Consider the following 11,820-nt stretch of genomic DNA (forward strand, 5'->3'; position numbering starts at 1 on the left):
GAGGCCTGTGAAGTATTCTCCAGTTCACATCATGCAGATATGTGTTTCTTTTAAGACAGATGCGCGCCTGTTCCAATTTTAGTCGACTAGATGTTTTATTGATTCAGCCTTTATTCATTCCTCCTGGAATCGATGTTCCTCCGCATCCACCAAAGCTGCTCTCCAGATATAAAAATACATTTGTTGCTCATAATTATTAGGAAACCTTGAGCCGGTCCACACACACAGAATTTTAATAGAATAGAGTCCGATTTTAGAAGAGACGATGGAGAGGGGATTGTTTTTTAATTTTATTCTGCTGGATGCTCTGTATCCTGCACCCGTCAGCATCTCTCTGCATTGTCCTTGATGTATTGCAGAAACATGAAATGTGGCGCATTACACTTAAGCTTGCCTTGTCTCATACTTTAGCTCGAACAGATTTTAGTCACTCTGTTCTCAAGTTTCAAGCTATTACAATAAGAGGTGCTATAGAGGAAGTATCACCTTCATGTCCTCCCTGCTTTAAAACCCTGGTGATGCAGGAAGAAGGAAAAAAAGGACACATTTTAATAAGCATAAATGGTTTAATGTTCCTAATATACTGGGACAGAAAATGGCAGAGGACATGGCGTCTGTCAACATTACTTAAAGGCACCATAAACAATGTCTCAACATGTTGTCCGCATCAAAAGCACGGCCAAATTCTGTGTGTATCCTCCACTCTTGTGCTCAATCTGGACTTCAGCTTGAGTGGGAACGCAGCCAAAGAGCTGCTTGTTCTTTACACTAAAATAGCAGGCGGCTATTTTAACCTCAGAGAGCGAGATGGTTTCCCCGAGACAAAACGCTTCATTGAGCTTTCAGTGATAAAAAAAAAAACTCCTTTTGCTGCAGCCCTCTAACAAATCACAACATTGGGTCATTTCTTTATGCGTGGGATTTAATCAAAGGTCCAAGGTTCCTCTCCCCCCGGTGGCGACGAGAAATCACAAATTACGGCACTGACGTGTGACAGCCAATTGAGTGTATGAGAATCTATTCAAGTCCGCTGAGATTAATAACTAGTTCAGTGTAGCAAATTAAATTAATGACATTCTAGCAGAGATTTGGGTCCACTGCAGGGCAGCATGAGGGAACATATGCTATATATTTATGGGTGTTAACACTTGAATGTTTCTTTAAGCAGAGTATTACACATTTATTTTAAACAGTTTGCTCTCTTGGCTCACACCTGCTATGGCGAACATTTACTGCGAGCTGCAGCAGCAGCTAATGAGAGCAAACCCCGGGGGAACAGTAGAGGTCATTTTAAATCTGGTATTTTCAGACTTGACAAAGGACTTAAGTTTTTCATACATTCCTTTGCTGCCCTCCTGTTTTAACTGCATGAATGAGGGTCACCTCAAGTGGTTTGGCTTCCAGACAAAAGAGGGGCTTTGAGGCATGAATCCAAAGCAGAGGGACCAGCTACAATGTCTGTTTATCCGTCTGCTGGCATCTTGTCTCCCTCTTTCTCTGCAGCAGCTATTGTTTTATCCTCATCGCTGTGATTGTGCTTAATCATCAGCATTTAGATTTGATAAAGATTTGATTTTATCTTTTTAATTTTATTCTCTTCTCCTGGCAGGCTTGTAAAAAGTAAGTCATTTTCTCTCCTCTGAATCTTTCTACAGCCCCCGGGGCTTGTCCACCAGCTCTTTAAATAGTTTCTTTTCCCCCTTTTTTTTTTTTAACACACGAAGAGGCTCTTGTGATCTTAACACAACACCAGTTTAAATTAATTTCTGCTCGGATGGGAGGGAAGCTGTTGAAATGGAACAGCCCGCAGGCTTTTTCCACTTATTTGGTGACTTAGGCATTTCTTGGATTCTAGCACACGGCTTGTTCCTGTAACACAAAACTCAGATGAGAGCAGCACATTGCTGGTAAAGTCACCTTGTTTTTGCCAAGTTGTGTTTTTTAGGAGGAGGTGCTTTGTGCGCAATCCATTATTTCAAAGGCACAGACATGCTTAGTAGACATTTGTGGTTTGATGTGCTGTTTTTACTCTGTTATTGATCTAACTGAAGACAGATCGGTGGAATATAAAGAATTATATGTATATATGCAGTCGTATTTTCATCTTAATTACATGAGTCATCTTCTCTCTGCGCCTATTCAACGTCTAATCTCCTCTCTGCATATTTTAGCTGCTTGTTATCAACATGGAAAAACGGCTGCTTAAACAAAAGCCGGCTGATAAATTGGCATGAGAGGAAGTTAAGTATTTATTGACCTCATAAAAAATGTTGCCTCTCTCCTCCCGCCTTAATGAAATTCTTTCCTGGAATTTCTCAGTGCAACACACGCCCCCTAGTGGCCTTAATTATGAACTACACCTGGCTGCCTTTCAGCTAGTGCAGAGCCTGCCAAGATCAACCCTTCCCCTTCCTTGGAGGAAATTGCTACTTATATAAGTGGTATTGTATTATGAGTTCTATATCACATGATCATGACTAAGATATATATATATATATATAGTGCTTGAAATTACTGTTGTGATTCACACTGAGGGCTTCACACTTCTTTGAAACATTGATGTAAAAATGGAACAAGGAGTGAGCGCTCTGTCGTCTAAACCGTCTGTGCTTGTTCAGCCGTTTCTGAATATAAAAACAAATGTGTATATCTTGGAAATAAAGGCCGCTACTTATAGACAGAAAAGTTTTCTAGGCTTCGCTTTTGGTAAATCATCTTTTATTTTTCAAGCATAACAAAGCAAATATTCCCAACAATGAAGTGAACTTCCTGTGGCTGATTTTTCGACTGTTCTTCGCCCACGTAGCATCTCAGTCTTTCCATTTGGAACTATTTAAGGCTCCAGTAATTTCCCGGGCTCGGCTCTTACATTATCCGGGCCCTGCGACACCCACCCGCCCCCACCCCTCCACCCCATATTGACATTCCATAAAGCTGACCCAGGCCAAGGCAGCCGTCTCTTTCCCACAGATCATTGTGATAGTCAGCAGTGCACCCTGGTATACTGTGTGTGTGTGTGTGTGTGTGTGTGTATGCCACTTTTCCAGCGCTTTGATCACTAATGGAATGACTGCACATGTTGAATACACATTTATTAGCCTGGAGAAATTGAATCCACACTGTTTTAACAGTGAAACATTTAATCTAGCTGCGTTTTCTATGCATAAAATGATGAATAATTATAGACAGCCTGAGAACTGCTGCTCTATTTGTAATAAATAACAGTGCTGCTATTTTAAAGTTAAAAAGGATGCATATTTTTATCTCTGTATTCAAGGTTTCTTCATCCAGACTCATTTTTCCTCTTCATTAACATGTCATTATCCCCTCTTTCGCTCCCTCTCTTTCTTTCTCCTCTCGCTCTCTCTCCCTCCCCTCTTCTCTTTCACAACCCCTTTGCTCTCCCTCTTTCCAATAAGTCACATTTAATAGTACATTTCCTTTCTTGGCCTGGGGCCGGGTGCCAGACCAGCTGTATGAAATGTAGTTTCACCGCTTTCCCTGCCAGCACTTTTGTTCAGAGGAAAAATAACAAAAAATCCCACAGAGCCTCTTGAACTCTCCGAGGCTTTTTTTTTCTCTTCCCTTTTGAAGAGGAGGCGAAACGGCTCTTGATTCATTGTTTGTTTTACCGCCATGTCCCTTAAAAGGAATACTGCAACCGTCTCTTGTCGTTACACGAGAAGGCCTGCTTTTTTCACATGACTGAGAAAGTCATGTTTCTGTCTGGCTTTTATGGATTGTTATTGTAAAAAAAAAAACCTGACAGAGGAGCTGGCGAGGTTTTCAGAAGAGCTCATTGAAGTTTGGAGTGTTGTAGTTTCTCAGTTGTCCTGGTTTCCTCTTCCACAATGTTCCTTATTTCTGGTTTAGTGCCAATTTCCATTTTCTTTTTCGGAGCAATAAAAGTCTAAAAGTTTCCCTCGCTGGTTCCTTTATGTCATTATTTTACACATGGGTATTGTTATGTTACCCAGAGCTTAATGTTCCCATTAGTTATGACATCAGATGAGGGAAAAAAAACGACTTGGGAAGTTTTCAGAACAGAAATAACACAAGTCAAGAATAGTTTAATGTTTTTTCTGCAGAATGTTTCGAGTCACTTTGTGTGGACTTAATTAAATACGAGCTTATGCAGCTATTCGCATTAAATCATGTCAAATGGATTCTGTTAAAACCACTTTTAAGGGGCTTCTGTGATTAATTACACGTGTATTAATGAATATATTCTTTTAAATAATTAGATTCCAATTCTTCCAGACATTTCCCTGGTTTTCATTCCAGCCACATTAGCATTACACACCCATAAACACAACACGCACACACACACACTCTTCTCTCTCGTGGCTTAACTAATACCAAATGTGATCTGTCTCAGCAGGAGATAACTGGTTTTCCACATTCCCACACACACACGTACTCTAACACCAGTTTGAACCTGGATTTCCCCTAACAAAGATTAATTACAATAGGATTGTTAATGCTTGCCAGGTACTAAAAGAGGGAGTTTTAATGAAAGGTATTTGATACTCTGAGAGCCTGTGGCTACACTGCAGCTCATTCTGTTTTTGGTGTTAGCAAAAGTGGTTTCTGTTTTATGGACGGATAAAAAACAATGATGTTTGCTTGGAAAATGTTTTTCTTTGCCCACATTAGAAGTTTAACTGTGTAGTTTCTCAATCTTAAATAGTTAAAAATGATTTCTGTTTATGTTAAAGTTATTGTGTCTTACAAGTCGACATGACGTAACACGATCATACCACATACTCATCTGCATTCCTTCGCCTGCATTCTCCCTCAGGCTCCTCCTCCCGTACGAGAGGCACATCAAAGGTGAGACGGACAAGCCCCTCCCCTTAACCAAACCCAGGAAGCAGGAGGGCTGCCAGGAGAAGGTGTCAGCAGTCAAAGGAGTCAAAGGAGTGGGGGCCAAGAAGTTGAAAGGCCCTGGCAATCTCAAGCTGGAGAGTAAAAAGGACAGAGGGGAGACGGTGAAAGGCCAAGAACAATCGCAGGTCAGTGCTGACTCATCGTTATTCCTTTTAGCTCTAAATTCAATTGTGTTTTTATCTCACGGTGCTTTTTCATCTACGCTTCACCCTCAGTCTTAATGTTTCATTTGAAAAAGACGAATGATAAGAAAATATATGTACCGTATTTATTTTACCTGGCGAAACCTTAACAGCTATCATTTTTCTCCACGCAGGACTCCAACGAAAAACCGGAGAATCATGAGCTGTCTGCAGCCGTAAAACAGGAAGTATCTCTGAGAGACGAACCAATCATAATAGAGGAAGAAGAGTTACATGTCACCCTGAAGAAAGAGGAGTCCTTGGCAGTGGAGCAGCCGTCTTTAAACCGCCCCAAAGAGCCAGACTGCAGAGCCTCACATGCTGGTCTACCCCTCCTCCACACAGGGGCCGGACCCCAGCCTGAATGGATGCAAGTCAGCGAGGCCCTGCAAGCGAAGCTCTCCTGTGAACAGCAAACTGAAGGGCATTTCATTCCTAAACACCCATACCTGCCTCACCGCTGGGATCAGAACAAACCTCCCGGACATGTTGCTCTACCCGAGCCCTCCTCCAGGGTCAAAGACTCTTTAGAAAGCCACGGTGGGAGAGTGGGGAAGGTGTTACCGATGTGTAAGCAGGCAGAGATACAGTGTATAGACTTGAGCACAGATTCCTTCCCGGAGAAAGAAGACTATGGCGTCATTAAGAAGGAGTCGACCCAGACGGCGGCCTACTGCAAAGCCAGCCAGGGGGTCATGTCTCCTTTAGCCAAAAAGAAGCTCCTCTCCCAAGTGTGCGAGTCCAACCCTTTCTCCTTTACGTCTCCTCCGCCTCCCACAGCCGCATCCTCCCTCTCTGATATATCTGAAAGGGAAAAAGATAAGAGAAAGGGTGAGGAGGAGGTTGTGGGAAACATCCCGGAGGTTGCGCCCATATTTAGGCCGTCAGTCATCCAGCATGCCCAGAGCAGCAAGCCTCACCAGCAAGCCAGCAGCGGCCAATCAGAGAGGAGCGCAGCAGGGGAGATTACAGAGACTTACAGCTGCCGGACGAGCCATCACCTCCAGCCGCAAGTCACTCTCCCGTGGCAGCCATATCTGACCCGCACCCACGCCCAGGACAGCGTAGAGAACGCCGGGGACGCGCTCCTCCAGGGTCCCGCCGCTCAATCCCGGAGCTACGCGGCCGACTGTTACTCCTCCCCCCACCTCCACAGTCTGTACAGGCAAACCGAGAGCTGCCTGAGTCAGGAGAGGATGGCCGGCTTCCCCAACGGAGAGCGGAGAGAGCACTACATCCGGGAGCGCGAAGGCAACGGGGGCTTTGTCTGCGGCGGGCTGGAGCAGGAGGGCCTGGCCTACAGATCTCACTACAGCGAGCGGACTCAAACGCACAGCGAGAGGAGAGAGGCGGATGACGAGCCCAGAGACTTCACCATCTCCAAACCTCTCTCTCAGAGGGTATCCTCCTCCTTCTCCAAGCCCTCCTTCTGCAGTCTCCCGTATCCCATCATGCACCAGGGTTTGGATTCTCATCCTAAAGCGTGCCGAGTTCCTCCTATGACCATCTCTCCTGCGAAACAGAGCCCAGCAGAGTCGTCGTCACAGTCGTATCCCAGCCCGAAAGCTTCAAGTGACTCCTCCCTCACCAGCCCCATCCGGCCCGGTAAGAGGAGCTTAGTGGAACCTGAGAGCGAGGAAGTCCCGGAGAGGAAAGTCCGTGTGGTGACGCCGATCCATCCTGCAGGTGCTATCCGACGCAGCGACCCCGAAGAGCTAAAACCAGCCGAGCCGGCCCACGGCGTCCACCTCAACAACCACCTCCCCGAAGGCCACCCCGCAACCACCTACCCCCCGCACCACGCCTCCCCCTTCTACCCCGGCATGTACCCACACGGCAGCCTGGTGTCACCAGGAATGCCGGACGGGCTGCAGCAGCACCCGGGTCTACAGTACCTGAAGAGCCAGTCAGCTGTCTCCCCCCTCGTGCCCCCGCTAGCTTTCCACTCCATGATGCTCCACAGGCAGCTGCTGGCCTCCAGCCCCTCCCCGCACCACTTCTACAGGCACCCGGGCGGGGCAGCGCTGTACGGAGACCTGCTGCACCACCTGTACCCCCTCTCCACCCTCCCTCCGCCTCAGCTCTCCTCGGTACACCCCAGCACCAGACTGTGAGGAAGAGAGGAGGATGTCTCCCTCTTCTTCTTCATCCTCAGAGACTTTTTCAGCATCTCTTTCTGTCTCTCTCGCTCGGGGATCGTGGCTCAGTCGAAAGAAAACACTGATTATGAACCTCTGACTGATTACAGACTGATAATTCCATTTCCTTTTTTTTTATCTGTGTATGCATTTGTTTATATACTTTGCACTGTTCTTTATTTTTATCACCACTTACTGTATCTTTTTGTCGTTTGTGTCGTCGTATACTTATTTGCACAGTGCTCATGTGTTTGTGCTCACACATCAGTTTGCCGCTCTCAGTCACCATGAGTCAGGTCGTTGCTCTGGACGTGTGAAAAGTGGAGGGCAACAGAGAAAAGCCATTTGTTTACTGCGTCTGAGGGCTAAACTTTTTTGCTTAAAAACACTACAAGTAACATGACAACGTAAATGAAATTCTTTATATAACTAGAGGTAATCTTCGACAGCTGTTTTAGCGCATTATTACACTTTTAGGCAGCCGGTTGTGTTGCATCTGTTTACATGTCTCCACGCTGAAAGCTGTTGCCTGTTTGTGCCACAGTGAATCCACCTGGACTCCTTTGAATAGACATTGACACTCACCGCGGTGCTGCGTAACATGGACTAGTTTCATCGTAACAATCGGATGTACTGTAGACTCACTTTTTACTCTGTTCAGGTTTGTATTGTATCTCAGTTCCGATCACACAACACAAGCAGTTTTTATGTCCAATCTGTTGACAAATCATGAATGTTTTTTTTGTTGTCGTCGGAGTTGACAAAAGCCGTTTTTAATTTTATACTTTTAAATTCGTTTGACCCAAACGCCCTTTGTGATGAGTCGACTGTAGCAGCTTGTTTTTGTCTGTAGGACCAGCATAATGAAGCAGCCGTCTGCTGTGGAATGCTCACCACAAGAAAATCAGCATTTCATCTTTTTGTTCTTGACTTGAAAAGCTTTTTAAGATGAACGGACTCTTTTATTCAACACGCTGAAAAGACTCACTGTATGATTTTAATAGGAATGTTGTCACTTAGGATATTATTGCTTTGCAAATATCTGTGCCTTTGCAGTCTTGGATTAGAGTTAGCACTACAGTTAAGGTTTATCTCCTGTAGCAGGGTAGGAATATCAAATATTACTGTCACTCTTGTCTGAAACGCAGCGCACAGACACTCATACAAACTAATATGGCACACTTGGCTATCAGACACCAGACTTGATAGGTAAGGCACAACAATTATGGTTTTTAAAACATCTATGCTTCAACCTGATGGTTAGTATTTGTGCTCACTATTTACTTAAGCTTAACTGTGTCAGGCAGTTGATTATAGAAGATCCTGAAAAGATTTACCGATAGCTAATATTGACACAGGTCTGGTGTCTGTCATCCGCAGGGCATGTGTCTTCTACGTGTTTTTTTAGCAGCGATGAAAAGGTACCAGACTCCGTAAAGTATGCACACCATGCTCCACAGCCCGAGGTGGAAAGAACACCTGCTCTGGCTTTTTTTACAACCACTATAATTGCAATCCAGGATACTCGACATACACACTCAACATGTGTTTCAAAAGAAGAAAAAAAGATGTGTAAAGTTTTACTGAATACTTAGATAAAGACATTAATTTCAGATTAAGTACTGTACATTGCTGTGTGTAGGTTAAACTGGCATTAGTGCCGGCTCCTGTACAGAACATGCATACGGGATCAATTCATGACAACCCCTCTCTCTCTCTTTGTCTTATTTTCTGTGTAAATAACACTGTAGATAGTGCCGCGTGGTTGTTATCATATAAACTGTTATAATCTGTAAATAGTATTAAAAAAACAGTATAAAAGTCGGTTACACAATCTAGCTGTGCCCTTGTTTGCTCTGTTTCAAGGTCACCGTGATCATGTTAGATTTTAACGAACACTACGATTTAAGAATTAGGATACTCTTTTTATTTGTTGTCGTTTCACTTTTTTGTTTTCATTAATGTGCATCCTGAAAGTGTTTTTGATACAGTAGCCATCTGTTTACCAATCACCCAGCTGGCGAGCAAGACAAAAAAATAAAGACATTTTGTATATGACCTCCTGTATATTTAATTAAAATATTTTACTATCTATTCACGTTTCCTCGCTTGTTTTCTTTAAATAGCCGGAGTACGCTGATATCTAACACCAGTGTACTCAATGTAATGCTTTTTTTTTAGAGTAAATGCAGTGTGAATGGGGTTTTATTATTGTAATACTATTATCTGGCTATGAGATTCCATCCGCCTTAATCTTCACAACAGGCTACTTCTGGGCTCACAGCCAGAGCAGCCTCTCCAGTATTTGCTGCAGTGGAGAAATGTGCCCGTGCATGTATCTCTCTGGGATGTGTGTTGGGCTACAATAAGAGCTCTGCTTTGACTTTTATTGCCACCCCCTGGTAAATCTTTACCATGAAAAATATTCAGCAATACTTTCAAGCTCAGCAAAAAGAAAAGCAGCCCTCACCAGGGTGGAATGTAGGACGTTTTATTGCAGATCAGCGATAATAAAAAAAATACAGTTAGAGTGAGGAAGGGAAAATTGCACTTATTGAGAAACAAAAATAACTACAGTATTTTTCACATTGCACTACACACAAATTATTCAGCACTAGGGCAAGAGTAATGTATTCCTACTTACTAGTACATAAACAAAGTGCCACCTAAGGTCTAAATTATTCATATGCTGAAAGAAACATTGAGAACAAATCAGAACATTTTTATCAAGACATAAACACTACAAATTATTGCTGTTACTGTTATTGCTGTCACATGAGAAGAGAAACATAGACATATTTTTAAGATATTGAAACACATAAATCTTGGCTCATTAGTTAGATTAAAGGAGTAAGGATGTTGAGTCTTTGTTTGATCATTAAACAGATGTATATGTAGATCACACACCCTCCATCCAGGCTCTCTGAAAGTCAAATGAATGTCCAGAGGGACATTTCCTGTGCTCGTTGCATAAAACTGGAGCTACACAGTCAATCTGAAATACTATTATTTAGGTGAGCATTCATGTGATTGAGTGTCCTTTGTTTCTGGTATGTTTCATCAAGCTGAGAATGTGCAAAATGTTGATGTTGATGACTTGATATGATGATCATGCAGGTCAGGGTGTAAACACATCTGCATCAGTAAAAACTAATGCAATGAGGTCCGAGCTTTAAACCCTCGCTTGTTTTCCCAGGTATTTACAGTACAACACCAAAGTGACTAATGTATTTTTAATTCACAGGAGCATTAAAAACATTATGAAAACACTGCTTATACCGAGCAGCTTCCCCCCCTTTGTACAACCCATTCTCGGTTCTTTCAAGGCTTAAACTAAATCCTCCTGTAATCCGCCTCCCCCCCAAATCTACATCCCCCCCTCTCTTGATTAAAGAGAATTTAGAGGGTGAGATAAAATAAAATGGGATTGTAGCTTTCACCATACTGCTTCATCCAGCCAGGCAGTTTCAGAGAAAGTGTAATGTTGTGTGTAAATTCTCTGAAATGATGAAGAGCGTTCTTCAACATGTGATTGTTAAGTGGTTGAAATATTTAGTGGTTGCCAGAATTGGATATGTTTAAAACACAAACACAAGGGCGTTCATTATTTTAGCCACTCAAAAGACTCATTCATTCAATTATGCTCGTAGCATTTACGGGCTGCAGTGTTAAATTATGTTGGACATACTGTGTAGCCACTGAAAACCAAGGTCACTCCATTATAAAGACCTCTGGGAAATGGAGTCACATTAGTGCCTGCAATTGCTCCTAAAATCTTGTTCCCTTAAAATCAGCCGTAGTGGTCATAAAATTGTCACAGTGAGTGGAATAAGTCAATAGTTCCAAAAGGAATGACTCGTCCACAGTCGGCCAATGGATCAATTCCAATTTGAGTGCTTTTGCAAGGGCTCTTTCTTCGCTCCATGTTCCAGTGGCAGAGCTGAGAAATAAGCCTTTTCCACTTTAGTGGGATTGATGATGGCGGAGCTCACGCCAACGTTCAGCTCTCAATTTCATCTACGGGTTAGCTGCACATGAGAAAGTTTATAAATGGGTAGCGGAGCTGGAGGTGTATCAATACGCTATTGATGGTGTGGTATGAGGTGTCAACTGGGATTTGTCATGATGGACTTTGTGAGGATCTTTTCTCAGAGACCACATCACCCACCTGTCGTTTAGGTTAAAAGAAATAGTTTGACATTTACGGAAATTAGATCGAGAAGATTGATTCGACTAATCTATCACCCCACTATGAGGCCAGAGCTGTGAGATGGTTAGCTTAGCATTGCATAGAGGCTGAAAGCAAGTGGGAAACAGCTAGTCCGACTGTTTTAAGGTAGCAATCAGCAACTCTCAAGATCATAAGTAATAAAATACATCTTGTTTGGTGCACATTTACACTTTTTGTTTCCAATCTTAATGCTAAGCTAAGCTAACCATCTCCTGGTTCCAGCTTCATACTTTATGTGCAGGTATGAGAGGTATTGTCTCTTTTGTCTAACTCTCAGCAAGAAAGCATATAAGCTCACTTCCTAAATGTCAAACTATTCCTTAAAGCCAAAAATATCATCACATTATCACTTAAGAGCTAGGCAAATATAATGCTAATT

At 43.1% G+C, this 11,820-nt stretch overlaps 1 protein-coding gene across 1 annotated transcript in view; it reads left to right on the top strand.

The window, feature by feature from the left end:
• arid5b (AT-rich interaction domain 5B) overlaps positions 1-9,270 on the top strand; it is a 78,224-nt gene extending 68,954 nt beyond the window's left edge. Inside the window, exons 9-10 of the mRNA XM_069659165.1 lie at positions 4,802-5,015; positions 5,207-9,270. Of these exons, the coding sequence (XP_069515266.1) occupies positions 4,802-5,015; positions 5,207-7,186 (2,194 nt within the window). The 3' untranslated portion in view covers positions 7,187-9,270. The remainder of the gene's footprint in view (positions 1-4,801; positions 5,016-5,206) is intronic.
• The last annotated feature ends 2,550 nt before the right edge of the window (positions 9,271-11,820 follow it).

Source organism: Semicossyphus pulcher, unplaced genomic scaffold (genome assembly GCF_022749685.1).
Source record: "Semicossyphus pulcher isolate SPU_LCO1_2020_fin unplaced genomic scaffold, fSemPul1.0.p SCAF_12, whole genome shotgun sequence".
NCBI classification, from domain to species: Eukaryota; Metazoa; Chordata; class Actinopteri; order Labriformes; family Labridae; genus Semicossyphus; species Semicossyphus pulcher.